The sequence below is a fragment of the Cetorhinus maximus genome, chromosome 7 (genome assembly GCF_964194155.1).
Source record: "Cetorhinus maximus chromosome 7, sCetMax3.hap1.1, whole genome shotgun sequence".
Taxonomy (NCBI): domain Eukaryota; kingdom Metazoa; phylum Chordata; class Chondrichthyes; order Lamniformes; family Cetorhinidae; genus Cetorhinus; species Cetorhinus maximus.
In genome coordinates this window covers 4,961,599-4,982,790 of record NC_135885.1, presented here as the reverse complement: position 1 = coordinate 4,982,790, position 21,192 = coordinate 4,961,599, and the positions used below count along the sequence as shown (strand labels likewise).

The 21,192-nt window shown below is 47.5% G+C and overlaps 1 protein-coding gene across 1 annotated transcript in view; it reads right to left on the bottom strand.

Annotated features, from left to right (window-relative positions):
• LOC144682549 (autophagy-related protein 16-1-like) overlaps positions 1-21,192 on the bottom strand; it is an 87,211-nt gene that overhangs the window by 9,085 nt on the left and 56,934 nt on the right. The window contains exons 13-16 of the mRNA XM_078544980.1: positions 17,093-17,213; positions 4,303-4,408; positions 1,849-1,998; positions 1,609-1,656 (exon numbers count right to left, since the gene is read on the bottom strand). Of these exons, the coding sequence (XP_078401106.1) occupies positions 1,609-1,656; positions 1,849-1,998; positions 4,303-4,408; positions 17,093-17,213 (425 nt within the window). The remainder of the gene's footprint in view (positions 1-1,608; positions 1,657-1,848; positions 1,999-4,302; positions 4,409-17,092; positions 17,214-21,192) is intronic.

Genomic DNA, 21,192 nt, shown 5'->3' with positions numbered 1-21,192 from the left:
TCTGACCTGCTCTTGTAGCCACAGTATTTATACGGCTAGTCCAGTTCAGTATCTGGTCAATAGTAACCCCCAGGATGTTGATAGTGGGGGATTCAGTGATGTCAATGCCACTGAATGTCAAGGGTCCGAGGGTCTGAATGTCTGAGGGTCAGTACTGAGGGAGTGCTGCAATGTCGGAGTGTCAGTACTGAGGGAGTGCTGCACTGTTGGAGGGTCAGTACTGAGGGAGTGCTGCACTGTCAGAGGGTCAGTGTTGAGGGAGTGCTGCACTGTCAGAGGGTCAGTGTTGAGGGAGTGCTGCACTGTCAGAGGGTCAGTACTGAGGGAGTGCTGCACTGTCAGAGGGTCAGTACTGAGGGAGTGCTGCACTGTCAGAGGGTCAGTAATGAAGGAGTGCTGCACTGTCAGAGGGTCAATGTTGAGGGAGTGCTGCACTGTCAGAGGTGTCATGTTTCAGATAAGATGTTAAATCGAGGTCCTGCCCGCCGTGTCAGAACATCCTACAGTGCTGTTTTGAGGAAGAACAGGGGAGTCCTCCCCAGTTTCCAGGCCCTCAACCAACATCACTAAAACAGATTTTCGGCGTTTGGTAATACAGCTCTTGTGCTGAAAAAGAGACTTTTTTTGGTCAAAGCTTTTTCATCGTGCACAACACCCAGGACAATTCGCAAGAAATCATTAGATTGACATTTGCCAAACGATGACATTAGATGTGATTCCGTGACTGGACAACATTTGCTAAATAATCCTCAATGGGCTAAGAATTACGTTGACAACTAATTTAAGATAGTCAGTCGGTATCGCAGTGTGGTGCACCTGTGTGCACTGGAAGCTACATATATGAATACACAGGGCCCTGTTCTTTGCAGACAGAAAGGACGCGTACACACATTGTGCCTGTTTCAGCTAAACAAAATAAGTGACAGCCATTCGCTGGTTCATTTCTCAGGGCAATGTTTTGACCAATCAGAGTCAAGCCGCCTGGTTCAAAATTTCAAACACTGCTTGGCAGTTAACTGTCGGCCACTATCAATTGGTGCACTCTCCATGACAGCGCCTCTACCAATCAGCATTCTCTTCTCATACAGTATAAATATGTTGTTTCCCTGACGTTGGTATTTTTTTTTGTGAATAGCCCTGTTGAGTGCAAGACGAAAAGCTTCGGCAAAAAGTAAAGTCTCTCTTTCAGCGATTCTCAAAACGGATTGTCTGGTCATTTGCTTCTGGGAGCTTGCTGTGCACAGATTGGCAGCTGAGTTTCCTGCATTAACAAAACGGTGACTGCACTTCAAAAAAAAGGTATTGCATTGGCTTAAATCATTTTAAGAGATCCTGAGGTGATAGAAGGCGCTACATAAATACAACGTCTTTAGATCAACACAAGCCAAACATTCATCATTTTCTCTCAAAGCTGCGACTGCAGATAGCTCTTCCTCTCTTCTCTGTCCCCCTCAAAAAAGTCAATAATGTCCTTCTTCAGATCAGGAAAGCCGTAGCCTGGATCTGACTGACATTTTTTTCACAACAGCAGTCCGACAGCATTGCCAAAGCAACTCGATAAACAGCCATCAGAATTGGTGCCAAGTGCAATGCAGCATTGAGGCTCACCTGAAGATTGCCTTGGTCCAGTCAGCTCCACACTTGAACCCTTCGGCTCTGGAATAAACAGAATTGAGAAAGGCTCAGGAAGTCCCTTGTGCACCTCAGAACAAAGCCCCCGGGGGTCGTTAACCCGAATAAATCTCCTCCTCAAACCCCCTCCAAATCTCTTGGCAACTTCTAAACGCAAAAACAAAATCAAAAAATAGGGCCGTGCCTCGCAATTCCTAGCCTTCCCGCTGACTGTACCTGAGTTCTTGCCTGATCTCATTCATCCGCAGGTCTGTCACGTTCAGCAGGTCGTCACGGGAACAGCTCAGTAGCTGGGTCCAGTCAGAGTTAATGTCTAAAGATGTCACCTTTCCCTGCAGCGATATCTCATTGGTCTTCATTCCCGCCCTAGGGAGCAACAAACAACAACAGCTTGCATTTATATAGCACCGATAACCGGCAAAGCATCCCAAGGTGCATCACAGGAGCAATTGTCAAACAAAATTTGACCCCAAGCCACATAAGGAGATGTTAGGTCAGGTGGCCAAAAGCTTGGCCAAAGAGGTGGGCTTTAAGGGGTGTCTTAAAGGAGGAAAGCGAGGTAGAGGGGCAGCGAGGTAGAGGGGCAGAGGGGTTAAGGGAGGGAACTCCAGATCTTGGGGCCCAGGCAGCTGAAGGCACGGACGCCAGTGGTGCCTTCAGGTAAAATTAGGGGTGCACAAGAGGCGAGAATTAAAGGAGCGCAGATATCTCAGAGGGTGGTAGGGCTGGAGGAGATTTCAGAGATAGGGGAGGGGTGAGGCCATGGAGGGGGTTGAAAACAAAGATGCAGAATTTTCAGCTCAATGGCCTGGATTTTCATAATGGTGGAGTTTCACTTCCCGCCATCCCAGTGAGTCTGTGGAGAACACATCCCCGCCGATACTGCCTGCCCAGCAAGCGTTAATTGGCTGGAGGTGGGGGTCTTCTGCCCCTCACTCAGGAGGAAGCCCTGCCTCAGAGAGTTGCTGGACAATATGGTTCCTTTGTGGGGGAGGGGGGTGGGGAATGCCTGGTGTTAAAAAGAGGCCGCTCATGGAGGTACCGCAACCCCTCCCCCAACCCTCCATCCCACCCGAGGCTTGAACAGAGTTATTTTTGGGACATCCCCCCCCTGCTCCTAAACTCCTCTCGCCAGACCCAAAACCGAGGCTGGTCGGGAAACTGCCCTGAAGTGGTCAATAATTGGCCACCTGAGGGCCTCCACTGGGGCCAGGGTGGGCAGGCTGGCCTAGGCCTCACCCGGTCCAGCGTAAAAATTGCGGAGAGGTCAGGGTGGGCGGGAGCCTGATGGGAGAGCCACCCCAAAAGAGTTTACAGTCACTCCCGATCTACAAACCCGTTGGCAGGGGAAGGTAAAATCCTGCCTGATAATTTTTAAGAGACAAAGATGCGTGTCCGCAGCGTGGGGAAGTATCATGCGCCCATGATGTCAGCAGATTTGGAGAGAGGTGAAAATTGACATTATTGTAACCATTCAGCACCCGCCCACCCACCCACCCACCCCCAGAATCTGTCCCATCGTTCAATCAGGTCATGGCTGATCTGCCTCTCAACTCAACATTTAAGCAACTCTGCTCTAGGTCCTTCAGCATTTTTACCAACAAAACTCTATCCATATCAGTCTTGATCGTTCCTATTGTCCCCCCAGCATCTAGCGTTTGGGGGCGGGGGGAGAGAGTTTCAGATTTCCCCCACCCCTTTATGCTTCCGGGTTCTACACGCTGTCCCCAGAATGGCTTGGCTCTGACTCCCTTGTTCTCGATTGGTCATCAGAGGAAATAGTTTGCCTGTGTCCACCTTACCGAGACCAATCAATATTTTCAACACCCTGAACAGAACTTATCTCAGTATTCTAAACTCAAGGGAATGCAGGACATTGAGCGGGAGGGGAAGGGGAGTTAACGGATTGGGGACTGCGGAACAGTTGAAAAGTAAAAAGGGTCTCTCGAGAGCCAAAAGGGTGCAGGCAAGAGAGCTGAAAGGGCAGGAAACCAAGAGCAGGCCCGTGTTGAGCCATGGCTTCCTGGGTAGCACTCTTGCCTCAGAGTGAGAAGGTTGTAGGTTCAAGTCCCACTCCAGAGACCTGAGCACATCATTTGGGCTCCAGTGCAGTACTGAGGGAGTGCAGAACTGCCGGAGTTACTGTCTCTCAGATGAGACTTTAAGCCAAGGCCCTGTCAGGTGGACATAAATAATCCCATGACCACTGATCTGAAGAAGAGCAGCAGAGTTCTCCCCCTAGTGCCAATATTTATTCCTTAACCAACAAACAGCACCTGGAAAACAATAAACCAAAACAGAAAGTGCTGGAAAAACTTAGCAGGTCTGGCAGCATCTGTGGGGAGAGAAACAGAGCTAACGCTTTGAGTTAGTATGACTCTACTTCCGATCTAAGTGAGCCCACTGGTAAACAGTTGCTCTGGTGGTTATCACATTGCTGTTTGTGAGAGTTTGCTGTGTGCAAACTGGCTGCTACATTTCCGACATCACAAGTGACGAGACCTCAAGTGGCTGTAAAGCACTTTGGGACATAAGTGAGTGGGTGCGAAAGGCGCCATAGAAACGAAAGTTAGTTCCTTATCACTGGGAGTTGAATTTTGATGGGTTTTCTATGGTTGGCTCCACTCAACGATCCCTCGCCAACCCAGAGACTCTCGCAGACCCCCTTACCTAGAATCCCACAGGCGGATTTTCTTGTCAACGTGACCGCTGATGATGAAGTAGTCTAAACAAACGATGTCGCTGCAGCGAGAGGGGACGGAGATGAATTTGATGCCTGGCACAAAAAATAACAGGAAGGAGTAACAGGTTGATCAGAAAAAAAACCCACCACGTTGAACTAAGACGTCGCCTCAAATACATTCAAGCCCAGGAGGATTCAATCGCGCCTGAGCTATTGGCAGCCCTGAGGATGAAATCTTCCAAATTGATCCCACTAAATATAAGTGATTTTTCTTGTGAAAGGTTAGAGCTCATTATCACTTCTACTCTTAGAGTAATGGATGGCAGTGTTATGATTAAGCGGCTGGCTGAGATCATATGACAAAGTTCGAATGATTTATGTATAAGGTAACAGATTCCCAACAGCATTTTCTGAGCCCCAACTAATCGTGACTGATGATAGAATGTTGGATTATTCATTTGTCTGTAAATAATGATGGATATCTGGGAGTAGGTGAGGAACAGGAGGAGGCCATTCAGCCCCTCCATCTTGTTCTGCTGTTCAGTTAGGTCATGGACAATCTTTATTTTAAATCCATTCACCTGCTTTGGTTCCTTAACACCATTGAACACAAACATACATACGAACATATGAAACGGGAGCAGGGGTAGGCCATTCGGCCCCTCGAGCCTGCTCCGCCATTCAATAAGATCATGGCTGATCTGACTGCGTTTTGGGTTCCACATTCCCGTCTACCAGCGATAGCCTTTGACTCCCTTGCTTAACAAGAATCGATCGGCCTTCACCGTAAAAAATATCCAATGACCCCACCTCCACCGCCTTCTGAGGCAGAGAGTCCCAAAGTCGCACAACCCTCTGAGAGAAAAAAAATCTCCTCATCTCTGCCCTAAAAGGGCGACCCCTAATTTTTAAACTGTGCACCCCTGGCTTTGGACTCACCCACAAGAGGAAACATCCTCTTGGAGGGGGAGGTGGTGGCATTGTGTTACTGTCACTGGGCTAGTATTCCAGAGACCCAGGGTAATGCTCTGGGCACCTGTGTCCCAAATTTGAATTCAATAAAAACCTGGAATTAAAAGTCTGATGATGGTCACAAGGCCATTGCCGATTGTCATAAAAACCCACCTGGTTCACTAATGCCCTTCAGGTAAGGGTGGCAGGTTTCCTTCCCTGGTCTGGCCCACATGTGACTCCAGACCCACAGCAATGTGGTTGGCTGTTAAATACCCTCTGAACAAGGGCAATTAGGCATGGGCAATAAATGCTAGCCCAGCCAGCGATGCCCACATCCCATGAACAAAAAAAAAACCCTTGTCGAGGCCGTCAAGGATCTTGTATACTCCAATCAAATCACCCCTCACTCTTCTAAACTCCAGTGGAAACAAGCCCAGTCTGTCCAACCTTTCCTCATAAGACAACCCATTAATTCCAGGTATCAATCTGATAAACCTCCTCTGAACCGTCTCCAATGCATTTACATCCTTCCTTAAATAAGGAGACTGAAACTGCACACAGTATTCGAGGTGTGGTCTCACCAATGTCTGTATAACTGAAGCATAACATCCTTACTTTTATGTTCAATCCCTCTCGCAATAAAGGATAGCATTCCATTAGCTTTCTTAATTACTTCCTGCACCCAATACCAACGTTTTGTGACTCATGCACTAGAACACCAACTCCCTCTGCGCCTCAGGAATTATGCAGCCGTTCTCCATTTACGTAATACTCTGCTTTTTTATTCTTCCTGCCAAAATGAACAACATCACATTTTGCTGCATTAAACTCCGTCTGTCAGATTTTTGCCCACTCGCTCAGCCTATCTATATCCGTCTGCAACCTCATGTCCTCTTCACAACATACTTTCCTACTTTACTTTGTCTCATCTACACATTTAGCCACCATGCCTCTGCTCCCATTGTCTAAGCCATTGATATAAATTGTAAAATGTTAACAGCCCAGCACAGACCGCTGCACTCGTTACACCCTGCCAATCCGAAAAGGATCCATTTATGCATACTCTCTGCTTTCTACCAGTCAGCTAATCTTATGTCCATGTTAATATGTTACCCCCTACGCCATGAGCTGTTATTTTCCGGAATAATCTTTGATGTGGCACCTTATCAAATGCCTTCTGGAAATCCAGGTACAGCACGTCTACAGGCTCCCCTTTATCCACAGCACATGTGACTCCTTCAAAAAAACTCCAATAAATTGGTTAAGCATGATTTCCCTCTCACAAAACCATGCTGACACTTCCCAATTACCTTCAGTTTTTCTACATGCCCAGCTATAATCTCCTTAATGAGCGATCGTAACACCTTCCCCATGACAGACGTCAAGCTAACTGGCCTATAGCTTCCTGTTTACTGCCTCCCTCCCTCTCTTCCTGAATAGAAGGGTTATATTTGCTGATTTCCAGTCTGATGGAACCTTTCCAGAATCTAGCGAATTTTGAAAAATTAACACCAATGCATCTACTACTTCATTAGCCACCGCTTTTAAGACCCTAGGACGAAGTCCATCAGGACCCGGAGACTTGACAGCTCGCAGCTCCATCAGTTTGCTTAGTACCGCTTTCCTCGTGATTGTCATTTCACTAAATTAGAACATAAGTAGGTCATTCGGCCCATCGAGTCTGCTCCGCCATTCAGTGAGATCATGGCTGATCTGATAACCCTCAACCTCACTTTCCTGCCTTTTCCCCATAACCCTTGATTCCCTTACTGATCAAAAATCTGTCTATCTCAGCCTTGAAATTACTTGAATGACCCAGCCTCTACAGCCCTCTGTGGTAAAGAATTCCATAGATTCACTACCCTCTGAGAGAAGAAATTCCTCCTCATCTCTGTCTTAAATGTGTGACCCCTTACTCTGAGATTATGCCCTCTGGTCCTAGACTCTCCCACAAGGGGAAACAACCTCTCAGCATCTACCCTGTCAAGCCCCCTAAGAATCTTATATGTTTCAATAAGGTCACCTCTCATTCTTCTAAACTCCAATGAACCTACTCAGCCTCTCCTCATAAGAAAATCCCCCCATACCCGGGATCAACCTAGTGAACCTTCTCTGGACTGCCTCCAATGCCAGTATATCTTTCCTTAGATAAGGGGACCAAAATTGTTCACTGTATTCTAGGTGTTGTCTAACTGGTGCCTTGTATAGTATTTATACTTCATTCCCTTTGAAATAAAGGCCAACATTCCATTTGCCTTCCCTATTGCCTGTTGAACTTGTATATTAGCTTTTGGGATTCATGCACAAGGACCCCCAAATCCCTCTGTGCTGCCGCTTTCTGCAGTCTTTCACCATTTAAATAATATTGAGCTCCTCTATTCTTCCTGCCAAAGTGCATAACCTCACATTTTCCTACATTATATTCCACCTGCCAAGTTTTTGCCCACTCATTTAACCCGTCTATATCCTTCTGTAGACTCTTTGTGTCATCCTCAATACTTGATTCCCACCTATTTTTGTGTCATCTGCAAACTTGGCAATAGTACATTCATTTCCAAATCATTAATATATATTGTAAATAATTTTGGCCCCAGCACTAATCTCTGTGGCACTCCACTAGTTACAGGTTGCCATCCTGAAAATGTCCCCCTTATCCCAACTCTCTGTCTTCTATTAGTTAGCCAGTCCTCTATCCATGCTCTATCCATCCACCCCAACACCATTGGCTCTTATCTTATTAAGTAGCCTTCCTCTCTCCCTTCCACATCTGGATTTACAGCTATTACTGGAATGTTTATATTGCTTATCAAACAAAAATCTACTGATTCTAGCACAGAAAGTTCCAAACCTCAACAGCTCCAAACTGGAATCTAATGAATAGGTAACGAAACAGTCACTATTTTAGTTGTGATTTTGTTATCTCACTCCTGTTGGCACCACTTTGTACCACCCATCTTCTCTGAGCAACAATGAGTTCTGTACAACACACACTCACACTCACAGTATTCTAGGTGTGGTCTAACTAGCACCTTGTAATGTTTTAGCAAGACTTCCCTTCACTCCCTCCACCACCGACGCACACTGGCAGCAGTGTGTACCATCTACAAGATGCACTGCAGGTATTCACCAAGGCTCCTTCGACAGCACCTTCCAAACTCATGAGTGCTACCACCGAGAAGGACAAGGGCATCAGATACATGGGAACACCACCACCTGGAAGTTCCCCTCCAAGTTGCTCACCATCCTGACTTGGAAATATATCACCGTTCCTTCACTGTCGCTGGGTCAAAATCCTGGAACTCCCTCCCTAACAGCACTGTTGGTGTACCTATACCACATGGGCTGCAGCGATTCAAGAAGGCAGCTCACCCACACCTTCTCAAGGGTAATTAGGGATTGGCAATAAATGCTGGGCCCAGCCAGAGAAGCCCACATCTCCTAAATGAATAAAAAAAACACGCGCCCACTCTCTCCCGCTCACACTCTCACACCCACCACCCACCTGCCAACCAAGCCCTCTGCCAATTCAATTCGAGGGGGCCGGGCCCATGGGGAGTGAGGCAAAAGACGGGAAATTACAGGTTGATTAGCCTGAGCTCGGTCGTTGGTAAGATGTTAGAGTCCATTATTAAGGATGAGATTTCAGAATACTTGGAAGTGCATGGTAAAATCGGGCAAAGTCAGCATGGTTTCATCAAGGGGAGGTCATGCCTGACAAATCTGTTAGAATTCTTTGAGGAGGTAACGAGTAGGTTAGACAAAGGAGAGCCAATGGATGTTATCTACTTGGACTTCCAGAAGGCCTTTGACAAGGTGCTGCACAGGAGGCTGCTCAGTAAGATAAGAGCCCATGGTGTTAGAGGCAAGGTACTAGCATGGATAGAAGATTGGCTCTCTGGCAGGAGGCAGAGAGTGGGGATAAGGGGGTCCTTCTCAGGATGGCGGCTGGTGACTAGTGGGGTTCCGCAGGGGTCAGTGTTGGGACCACAACTTTTCACTTTATACATTAATGATCTAGATGAAGGAACTGAGGGCATCCTGGCTAAGTTTGCAGATGATACAAAGCTAGGTGGAGGGACAGGTAGTATTGAGGGGGTGGGGAGGCTGCAGAAGGATTTGGACAGGTTAGGAGAATGGGCAAAGAAGTGGCAGATGGAATACAATGTGGGGAAATGTGAGGTCATGCACTTTGGTAGGAAGAATAGAGGCATAGACTATTTTCTAAATGGAGAGAGAATTCAGAAGTCTGGAGTGCAAAGGGACTTGGGAGTCCTAGTCCAGGATTCTCTTAAGGTTAACTTGCAGGTTGGCGCAGTAGTTAGGAAGGCAAATGCAATGTTGGCATTTATTTCGAGAGGACTAGAATATAAAAGCAGGGATGTGCTGCTGAGGCTTTATAAGGCTCTGGTCAGATCACATTTAGAATATTGTGAGCAATTTTGGGCCTTGTATCTCAGGAAGGATGTGCTGGCCCTGGAGAGGGCCAGAGGAGGTTCACGAGAATGATCCCATGAATGAAAGGCTTAACATATGAGGAACGTTTGAGGACTCTGAGTCTATACTCGATGGAGTTTAGAAGGATGAGGGGGGATCTGATTGAAACTTACAGAATACTGAAAGGCCTGGATAGAGTGGACGTGGGGAAGATGTTTCCATTAGTAGGAGAGACTAGGACCCGAGGGCGCAGCCTCAGAGTAAAGGGAAGACCTTTTAGAACAGAGATGAGGAGAAACTTCTTTAGCCAGAGAGTGGCGAATCTATGGAATTCATTGCCGCAGAAGGCTGTGGAGGCCAGGTTATTGAGTGTACTTAAGACCGAGTTAGATAGATTCTTGATTGGAAAGGGGATCAAAGGTTACGGGGAGAAGGCGGGAGAATGGGGTTGAGAAACTTACCAGCCATGATTGAATGGCGGAGCAGACTCGATGGGCCGAATGGCCTAATTTCTGCTCCTATGTTTTATGGCCTTATGGTCTTAGATCTGGTGTGACCCTTGAAACCCACCTAGTGGCATTTCAATGGCGTAGACTTGAGGATTGGGTGTGCCTGGTTAAATTCTGAGCAAAAAAGTTCAGGAAGCACAGTAAACCCATTGGAAAGCAGATGGATAACAGCACTGGTGAATGAGCTGACTATTGTGGCGCTAACCTATACGGGCTAGGTTGGGTTCCTAGGCTGCGCAGGTCAACTCAAAGCTCTGAGCCAATAATTAGTCCCTCAACCAACCAGACTACTTGATCACGTATTGTATTGCTGCACGTAGGATCTTGCTGTGCTCAAGTTGGTGATTATGCGTCAAAAAGTATTTCATTGGCTGCGAAGCTTTGGGACATCCTGTGATCATGAAAAGCGCCCGTCTTCCCAAAGTCTGTCCACCATCGACAAGTCGGAATTCAGGAGTGTGATGGAATACTCCCCACTTGCCTGGACGAGTGCAGCTCCAACAACACTGGAACCTGCGGTGGGAGGGGCATTGATTCAGTCGCCAAGGTCCATGTAGGTACCAACAACATAGGCGGAACTCGGAAAGAGGTTCTGCTGTGGGAGCACGAGCTGCAATGGGCTAAATTAAAAAGGAGAACCTCAAAAGGTAATAATCTCTAGGTTGTTACCCGAGTCACGGGCACATTGGCATAGGGTGAATAAAATTAGAGAATGAAATGTGTGGCTCAAAGACTGGTGTGGGAGAAATGGGTTTTGATTCATGGGGCACTGGCACCAGTACTGGGGAAAGTGGCAGCTGTGCTGCTGGCATGGTCTTTACCTGAACCACGTCGGGACCAGTGTTCCGGTGAGTGTCATGATAATGAAGGGAAAAAACACCTAATTGCGTCCGGAAATATTGAACTGAAAAGACCTGAGTTTTTACAAAATGCACACAAGCCACTGGCTGGGATGCTGCAGGGTAACTCCCTAAGAGGCAATGGAACCCCACCCTGTTGCCAGACAAGGTACTTCTAAAGACATCCAGAAAGTAATTGCTCCCTCCTGTAGAGGCAATGGGACATAATGGGAGATGAGAATCATCTCATCAAGAAATCCTGTGGGCAATGCCCAGACAGATTTGTGAATTCACTTCCCACTTGGAATATACAAAGGAAGGGGTTAAAAGTGAGCGGAAAAGCTGCCCCAGTCTCTGTCTGTTGGCGGGTGCTCTGAGAGAGAGCAGGTGCTGGAAGTTTGACTCAGAAGTAACAGCCACACACAGTACCCCTGCAAATCGCCATTTGGCAAGTAACCCGATCTCTCTCTCTCTCTCTACCGAAGTCAACTCTACTAGAACCTCGAAACCGACCATTCGTCTGCCAAAGTCAATTCTACTGGAACCTCGAATCACAATGACCACAACATTCAATCACCTACTCCCCATGAGTCAAGGACTGTTCCTTAAACCTTTCATATAAATATATATCTATATATATAAATATATTCACTTACTACAAGCTAAATTCTTACTTTTAACCTGTATGACCGTATATACGTGTTTTTTTTTAATCCCTTCTTGCCTTTAGTAGTTAATCAACTTACTCTTACCTTTAACTCAAGAATGTCTGATCAAATTGGCTCCTTCAAAACCAGAATGATTGGGTCTGGGAAAAAGGGTATCAGCGAAAGGGATTCCCTTTTAGATCAAATCGTGTTGCGACCAACAGATGGATAGAGACAGGGAGCCAGTTCGTCCCTCCTCACCCGGAAGGCGTAACAATTTGGGGGGTGTCCCAGCCAGACGGTGACAAGCTGAGGGGTCTTGCCTGGACCAACAACTTTGGGGAAACTTCACCCGGGGGTGGGTTCTAAGACGAGTCATCTAACCAGGGTGGTAGAGAGGGCTTTAAACTAAATAGTTGGGGGGAAGGGATCAAGTTAGAGGTTATAAATTAATTAGAGAAGACAAGGCAAGAGAGCAAGGAAGGAGTAGGGGAAAGGACAGGGACAGGCATGGCATGAGGGGACTGTGTTGCAAACCTACAAGCGCACCAGCAGATAAGGCTAGAGGTTACAAAAATAGTAAAAAGGCCAAACCGAAGGATCTGTATCTGAATGTATGTGGCATTTGTAACATAACAGATGAATTGATAGCGCAAATAGAAATAAATATGTATGATCTGATAGAGTCATTACAGAGACAAGGTTGCAGAATTACAAAGGCTGGGACCTGAATATTCAAGGTTACTTGACATTTGGGAAGGACAGGAAGCTAGGAAAAGGTGAAGGGGTAGCTTTGTTAATTAAGGATGATATGGGTACAATAGACAGAGATCACAGTTCAGGAGATCAAGATGTAGAATCAGTTTGGGGAGGGATGAGAAATAGCAAAGGGAAGAAATCACTTGTGGGAGTGGTTTATGGACCCCATAACAGTAACCACACTGTAGGACAGGGTATTCAGGAAAAAATAATGGAAGCTTGTGAGAAAGGTGCAGCGATAATCATGGGTGATTAAATCTACATATAAATTAGACGAATTGGATTGGCAAAGGTAGCCGAATTGATAAGTGCACAGAGTGTTTTCAGGACAGTTTGTGAGAGCAGAACATTCTAGAGCCAATCAGTGAACAGGCTACATTAGATCTGGCAATGTGCAATGAGACAGGGTTAATTAATGGCTTCATGGTGAAGATTTCCCAAGGTAGATCGTAATATGATTGAATCTCACATTCAGTTTCAGGGAGAGAGGAGTGGGTCTAAGACTAGCATTTTAAACTTAAATAAGGGCAACTATGAAGGCATGAAGACAGAGCTGGCTAAAGTGAACTAGCAGGTTAGGTTGAGGGAAAGGTCAGTAGAGATGGAATGGCAGACATTTAAGGAGATATTTCAGAATACTCAGAAAAGATACATTCCAGTGAGAAAGAAAGGCTCTGTGGGAGAGATGCACCCTCAGTGGCTAACTAAGGAAGTTAAACATAGCATCAAATTATAAGAAAAGCGTACCATTCTGCAAAGATGAGAGACAGGCCAGAAGATTGGACAGAATATAAAGAATAGCAAAGACTGAAAGATTAATAAGGGTGGAGAAATTAGAGTATGAGAGAAAGTTGAAATATTAAAACAGATAGTAAGGCCCGGATTTTCGCCATGATGGAGCGGTTCTCTGTCATAGCAAAAATCCCAGAAATGGCTGAAAATTCAAAGTCCTGCCCCCAAACCAAGCATTTCCCATCTTTGTGGGGGCGGGACTGGAGTCGGGCCAAAGATCGCGTGTGCCTGGTTGATGGAGGCAGCTGGCCATTTAAATCACCAGCTGCCTCCACTGAAGTGGGATTTTGGTAGGCCAGATGTGTGAAACCCGGAGTGTGCAGATTAGAAAAGGTAAGAGGAGGTCTGAGCTTGGTGGGTTCATTTGGATAGCCAGGGCACCCCTTTGGATAGGGTCCCAGAGCACTTTTGGGAGAGGTAAGGCACCCTTTGGGATTGTTGAATGATTATGCACTTTTTATGTAAACTCAATAGAACTGCCCAGCTGTCAAGGAACTGTAAAGGAGCTGTCCAGCTGTTAAAGCTGTCTAGGAAGTGTCACAATTGTCAAGGAACTGTCCAAGGATACCAAGTGAGTTGGCATGGAGGGGGTGAAGGCAAATGGTGGTGGGTGGGGTCATGGGTTGGCATAAGTTGGCAGCATGTTAGCATGGGGGTATGGGGCAATAGGGGTAGGTAGAGGGGCACTAAGTTGGCGTGGGGTTATGCGGCAATGGAGGGTGAGTAGAGAGGCATGGGTTGGCATAAGGGGTATGGGGTGAAGGGGTGGGTGGGGGGCATGGGTTGGGATGAAGTGGAACTATTTTGGCATGGGGTATGGAGGCAATGAGTGAAGGGCAGATGGGCACTATACTGACATAGCAGGTATGGGGGTCATGGGCTGCCATTGGTTCACAAAGATGGGGCAAAGGGAGGGTGAGGAGGGGGTGAGGGGTGAGGACTGGAAGGATTTTTTTTTGTTTTATTATTATTTTTTATTCATTTAAACACAGTGCCAGGGCACAGAGGAAGGCCTTACACCCGGAAGCCTCCACACCCGGCCCACCTCCGCACCCGGCCCACCTCCGCACCCGGCCCATCTCCGCACCCGGCCCACCTCCGCACCCGGCCCACCTCCGCACCCGGCCCACCTCCGCACCCGGCCCACCTCCGCACCCGGCCCACCTCCGCACCCGGCCCACCTCCGCACCCGGCCCACCTCCGCACCCGGCCCACCTCCGCACCCGGCAGCCTCCGCACCCGGCCCACCTCCGCACCCGGCCCACCTCCACACCCGGCAGCCTCCACACCCGGCCCACCTCCACACCCGGCCCACCTCCACACCCGGCAGCCTCCACACCCGGTCCACCTCTGCACCCGGCCCACCTCCGCACCCGGCCCACCTCCGCACCCGGCTCACCTCCGCACCCGGCCCACCTCCGCACCCGGCCCACCTCCGCACCCGGCCCACCTCCGCACCTGGCCCACCTCCGCACCCGGCAGCCTCCATACCCGTTCCATGGTTGCCCGCCCCGATACCTGTTTCAGCCCCCCCTCACCCCCCAGCAGGGAATCTGACCTTCAGCCCGTAGAAGGATGAGGGGGGGATCTGATTGAAACTTACAGAATACTGAAAGGCCTGGATAGAGTGGACGTGGGGAAGATGTTTCCATTAGTAGGAGAGACTAGGACCCGAGGGCACAGCCTCAGAGTAAAGGGAAGACCTTTTAGAACAGAGATGAGGAGAAACTTCTTTAGCCAGAAAGTGGTGAATCTATGGAATTCATTGCCACAGAAGGCTGTGGAGGCCAGGTCATTGAGTGTATTTAAGACCGAGATAGATAGGTTCTTGATTGGTAAGGGGATCAAAGGTTACGGGGAGAAGGCGGGAGAATGGGGTTGAGAAACTTATCAGCCATGATTGAATGGCGGAGCAGAATCAGTGGGCCAAATGGCCTAATTTCTGCTCCTATGTCTTATGGCTCACCCCCCAGCCGGGAATCTGACCTGCACGTGGACATGTTGAAAGGTCAGGTTCCCCAAACTGGGGAATCTCCCAACTTCTTGTGAACTTTACCCTGGGGGACGCAAATCTGGGCCTATGAGTTTCCACGGATATTTAAAAAGGAAAAAAGTGAGATTAGTGAGCATTGGTCCTCTAGCGAGTGAGCCTGGGGAATTAATAATGGAAAATAAGGAAATGGCAGATGAACTGAAGCGACATTTTGTGTCTGTCTTCACTATAGAGGATAGATGTAAAATCTCAGAAACAATTGTGAATTTTTTTATTATTCATTCATGGGATGTAGACATCGCTGACTATGCCAGTGACAACCACATTGCTGTGGATCTGCAGTCACATGTAGGCCAGACCAGGTAAGGTCGGCAGATTTCCTTCCCTAAAGTGAACCATTACGACAATTGACAATGGTCATCATTAGATTTTTAATTCCAGGTTTTTATTGAATTCAAATTCCACCATCTGCCATGGTGGGATTCGAACCCGGGTTCCCAGAGCATTACCCTGGGTCTCTAGATTATCAGTCTACTGACAATGCCACTATGCCACCACCTCCCCCTCATTCCCATTGACTCCAGTTTTGCTAGGGCTCCTTGATGCCACACTCAGTCAAATGCAGCCTTGACGTCAAGGGCGGTCAGTCTCACCTCACCTCGGGAGTTCAGCTCTTTTGTCCATGTTTGAACCAAGGCTGTAATGAGGTCAGGAGCTGAGTGGCCCTGGGGGAACCCAAACTGGGCATCAGTGAGCAGGTGATTGCTAAGCAAGTGCCACTTGATGGCACTGTTGATAACCCTTTCCATCATTTTACTGATGATCGAGGTTAGACAGATGGCGCAGTAATTGGCCGGGTTGGATTTGTCCTGCTTTTTGTGCACAGGACATACCTGGGCAATTTTCCACATTTTTGGGTAGATGCCAGTGTTGTAGCTGTACTGAAATAGCTTGGCTAGGGGCGCGGCAAGTTCTGGAGTACAAGTCTTCAGCACTATTGCTGGAATATTGTCAGGGCCCAAAGCCTTTTCAGTATCCAGGCATTTCTCAATATCACATGGAGTGAATCGAATTGGCTGAAGACTGGCATCTGTGATGCTGGAGACCTCCAGAGGAGACCGAGATGGATCATCCACTTGGCACTTCTGGCTGAAGATTGTAGTAAATGCTTCAGCCTTATCTTTTGCACTGATGTGCTGGGCTCCCCCATCATTGAGGATGGGGATATTTGTGGAGTCTCCTCCTCCAGTGAGTTCTTTAATTGTCCACCACCATTTATGACTGGGTGTGGCAGGGCTGCAGAGCTTAGATCTGATCCGTTGGTTGTGGGATCGCTTAGTTCTGTCTAATGCATGCCGGGGTTGGAGGGGGGCTGGAAGGAGTGATTGTTAATTGCATCAATTGAGGCTAAGTGCATACAGGCGGAGGGCATTGACTGGATGTTCCTTGAGCACGTATGAAGAGACATTTACTGACAGAGGGGTGGAACAGAGTCAGGCAATACATACTTGTAACATTTCACTCCGTGAATAAAGCTATTCCAAATTAAGACTGGCTTTGGTTTCTTAATTCACCGACTGACTACAACCGTGGCAGGGGGGTGGGGGAGCGGAGACGGAAGCTGGGGAGGAGAGGCAGAGGATGGAGTGAGGAGAGGACAAAAAGGTCAACCAAGTGGAGGTCAATGGTTGAACAAAAGAGAAGAGACACACAATTAGAGAGGTGAGAGAGGGTTGGAAAAGATCAGGGAGCAAGTGAGAAGGGAGACAACGGTTTACAGTACAGGATGAGGAACATGTACACCCTCTCCTAACGATTTATAAAACCAGGAATAAAGAAAATTTACTCACAGGCAATGTTGTTCAGGTCCCAGATTCTGATTGTTCTGTCGTGACTTCCTGTGACAGCTTCTCTGTAATAAAACTTGAACTTTGCTGCTGTGACCTTTGCACTGTGACCTGACAAAGCGCACTGGATGGAAAAAAAGAAGCAGAACAAAGCAAAAAAAACACAAATTGTAAAATATAAAAATCGAGGATGGAATAAAAACATCGAAACGGAAATACTAAGAAATCCAATTAAAGAGCATATAGACTTAAAGACTCATTTACTTACATTCTGGGTACGTGGTTAATCTCTGCTCTCTCTTAGCCTCTCCCCTAGAGAGCTCAAAACCACTCATTAATGCATCTACCTTAGCTTAGTTATCAGTCCCGCCTTCGTCTCTGAAGACCCTGTGCTCACTAACCTTCCGGCCAAGCAAAATCTTTAGTTTAAAATTCTCAACCTTGTTTCCAAATCCTTCCATGGCCTCGCCCCCTCCCTACCTCTACAATCTCTTCCAACCCCACAACTCTCCGAGGTGTCTGCGCTCCTCCAATTCCGGCCTCTTGAGCATCCCCCCGATTTTGATCGTTTCGCCATGGGCGGCCGTGCCTTCAGCTGCCTGGGCACCAGGCTCTGGAATTCCCTCCCTAAACCTCTCTGCCTCTCTCTCCTCCTTTTAAGATGCTCTTTAAAACATGAATCTTTGATCATGCTTTTGGTCACCTGTCCTAACATCTCTTTTATGTTGTTTGGTTACTAAATTGTGTTTGATGATGGCTCCCGTGATGCACCTTGGGCCGTTTCACTACCTTAATGATGCTATATAAATGCAAGTTGTTGTTGTTCAAGCCCCACTCTGTAGTAGAGTCCAAGACAGAAGGAGTCAAACCCAGAAATTGGTGGCAGCTCAGAACATGTTGGCAACGATGGAGGCATCGATGGAAAAGGCACATCGGTGTTATCGAGGGAACCACAGAATGGAGGAGCCTTTGACAGCGGCTCGAGACATTTCACCAGAAGAGGGAGGCACACGGAGAGGTAGCGATGGCTGTGCGCGCGTGGAGCTGTCCCTGCCCTTGCCCTGCCCGTTTGACTGCCTGCAGGGCCCACAGAGAGGCCAGCAGTGGGAGTGATGGAAACGCCATTTTCTCCAGTACCGAGCAACGTCAGGTCTTCACGAGAAAGAGCCAAAGCTTCAAGTCAGCTCCCTCCTATATGCAGTAGGTCCAATAGCAGATGATGTTCTTCCAAGGCAGGAGTCGGCCGTGAGCTTTGATTCCATTATTAAAGCCTTCGACCCCTATTTTAGCCAGGATGCCATATTTAGTCATTAAAGGAGCACATTTTAACGAGCGCTCACAACGACCTGGGGAATTGATAGAATTATTCCTAACCGACCTACATGGCCTAGCTAGCTCCTAAGGATATGGGGCGCTGAGCGACCAGCTAATTCGTGATCAGTCATGGGTGCTTGGCATGAAAACCTCTCCAACTCTCTGTAGACCAAAGGCGACCTTGCATTGAATGAAGCGATCCAGTATGTGAGGCAAGCTGAGCTTCAAGCATTTAACCGGGCTATAACTTGTACTGACCCCGAGGCTTGATTCACAGGACTCCACAGATTGGGCGGGCCCACGGGCTGAAGCCCCACAGATACAAAAGCCTGGCAACAAACCGATAGGGCGGGAAGCTCCACGCCGAAAGCCACTTTGAAATGCTTGCTTGGCACAAGATGCCAAGGCTGCCCACCAGGGGGCACAGAATGTCTACCCGAACTGGACATTTCAGGTGTTTCTGCAAACCCAGCAATTTTAATCAAAGTCACAGGCCAGCGAATATTTCTGAAACATGTTTCTTCCGAGAAATGGAAGTCCAGAAAACGATGACCCTGCGGGATTCCATAGGGGATGTAGATCCTCTTATCCAGACTGTGGGTCAGTTACAGTCTCAGCTCAAGTGTTTGATACTTCATTCAAAATTGATACTGGAACAGCTGTTAACATATGAGCAGATGAACTCGACTGGCTTCAGCTGATGACCCTGCATCCATCAGACATCAAATTACAAGTTTCCTCTACGTTGGAGAGACCAAACGCAGACTGGGTGACCGCTTTGCAGGACACCTGCGGTCTGTCTGCAAGAAAGACCCAAACTTCCCTGTCGCTTGCCATTTTAACACTCCACCCTGCTCTCTTGCCCACATGTCTGTCCTTGGCTTGCTGCATTGTTCCAGTGAAGCTCAACGCAAACTGGAGGAACAGCACCTCATCTTCCGACTAGGCACTTTACAGCCTTCCGGACTGAATATTGAGTTCAACAATTTTAGACCTTAAACTCCCTCCTCCATCCCCACCCCCTTTCTGTTTCTTCCCCCTCCCTTTTGTTTTTTCCAATAATTTATATAGATTTTTCTTTTCCCACCTATTTCCATTATTTTTAATGTATTCCACCAATCATTTATCTATACCTTTTATGCCCTTTTAGTCTTATTTCACCCCACCCCCACTAGAGCTATCTGTACCTTGCTTGTCCTGCTATCCATTCTTAATTAGCACATTCTTTTAGATAATATCACCACCTTCAACACCTCTTTGTTCTTTTGTCTGTGACATCTTTTGGTTATCTCCTCCTATCACTGCTCGTTTGTCCCAACAACCAACCCTCCCCCACTTCTCTCCCCCCCTCCCCACCTTAAACCAGCTTATATTTTACCCCTCTCCTATTTTTACTTAGTTCTGTTGAAGGGTCATGAGGACTCAAAACGTCAACTTTGCTCTTCTCCGCCGATGCTGCCAGACCTGCTGAGATTTTCCAGGTAATTCTGTTTTTGTTTTGGATTTCCAGCATCCGCAGTATTTTGTTTTTATCAAATTACAAGGTACAGGCAGCACTGACCTTCTAATCAGAGGCAGGATTATTGCTCCTCTTAGCTACAACGGGCAACATATTGTTGATTCTTTCCATTTTCTTCACTATCAACGTACATCCCTATTGAGTGGTGATGTTGGTGTGCTTCTGGGAATCCTTGAAAAACCAGATGAGGCTCATCATTTGAATGACTCACTGTCTTTCATACAACAATCTTCAGCCTTCTACTTAGAAGCAGTGGACATTCAGCCATCAGAAGCTGAGGAAGTTTGTACACTCAGCAGTATGTTCCTTTCTTTCACTGAGAGACCATCCACTAGAACCAAAGCAGACATGAAAGTTATGAATCTTTCAGTTCTTCATGAAGTAAGGCCAGAGCTGGTGGATACGGAAGGCACTGCAGCAGACGGTGACCATCCACATGAAGAGCTGCTGGACCTGAATTGGCTCTTCCTAGAGAGTGATGAGGAAGAAGCCCTTGCAGCACTGAGTGATCGCTTGGAGATTGAGGTCCTAGAGGATGATTCGTCTGCCCTGCTGTTGGATGCACATTGTGACGTCTCCAATGTCTTTTTTAGAAGCAGCTGTGCTTTTAGGAGCTGAGTAGCGTTCAGATCTTAGTTCCACTGAATTTCCCGATGTATTGTTTACTGTATCTCCTATTGCTCACAAACAGTTGTTCACAGAGAATTCCTTGCCTCAATCCAGGGTAGAGTCCAGATTGACTTGATTGTTTAATTGACTGCCACCTCTCTTCAAGAAATGCCCTCTTTGAAGAAGTACGGTTCTGTCCTCCGACAGGATTTCCGACTGTCTCTTCTGCCCTCCTATATTTCTCCCTTCTCCTAACTATGCTTCAGTTCTGCCGAAGGGCCATGAAGGCTCGAAACGTTAACTGATTTCTTCTCCGCCGATGCTGCCAGACCTGCTGAGTTTTTCCAGGTAATTCTGTTTTTGTTTTGGATTTCCAGCATCCACAGTAGCTTTTAGCTTAGAGTCCAGAGAGGATCACAGTGTTCAAGAGCTGGTACCTTCCCAGGGTGAGATGCCCAGACCTCAGTCCCAGCTGAAAGTCTTCCTCCCTTCAGAGCTGGAGCTCAGCACAGAAGCTGCGGCACAATCTTTACCACTTTGGAAGCTGCAGAATCCCACACAGCAATCTTGTCCCAGGGTTGGTTGTCAGCAATAAACTCCCCTCATTACAGAAGATAAGGCTGTCTTTGTCTCCATACCCTCATTAATCCTCCTCTTTGGC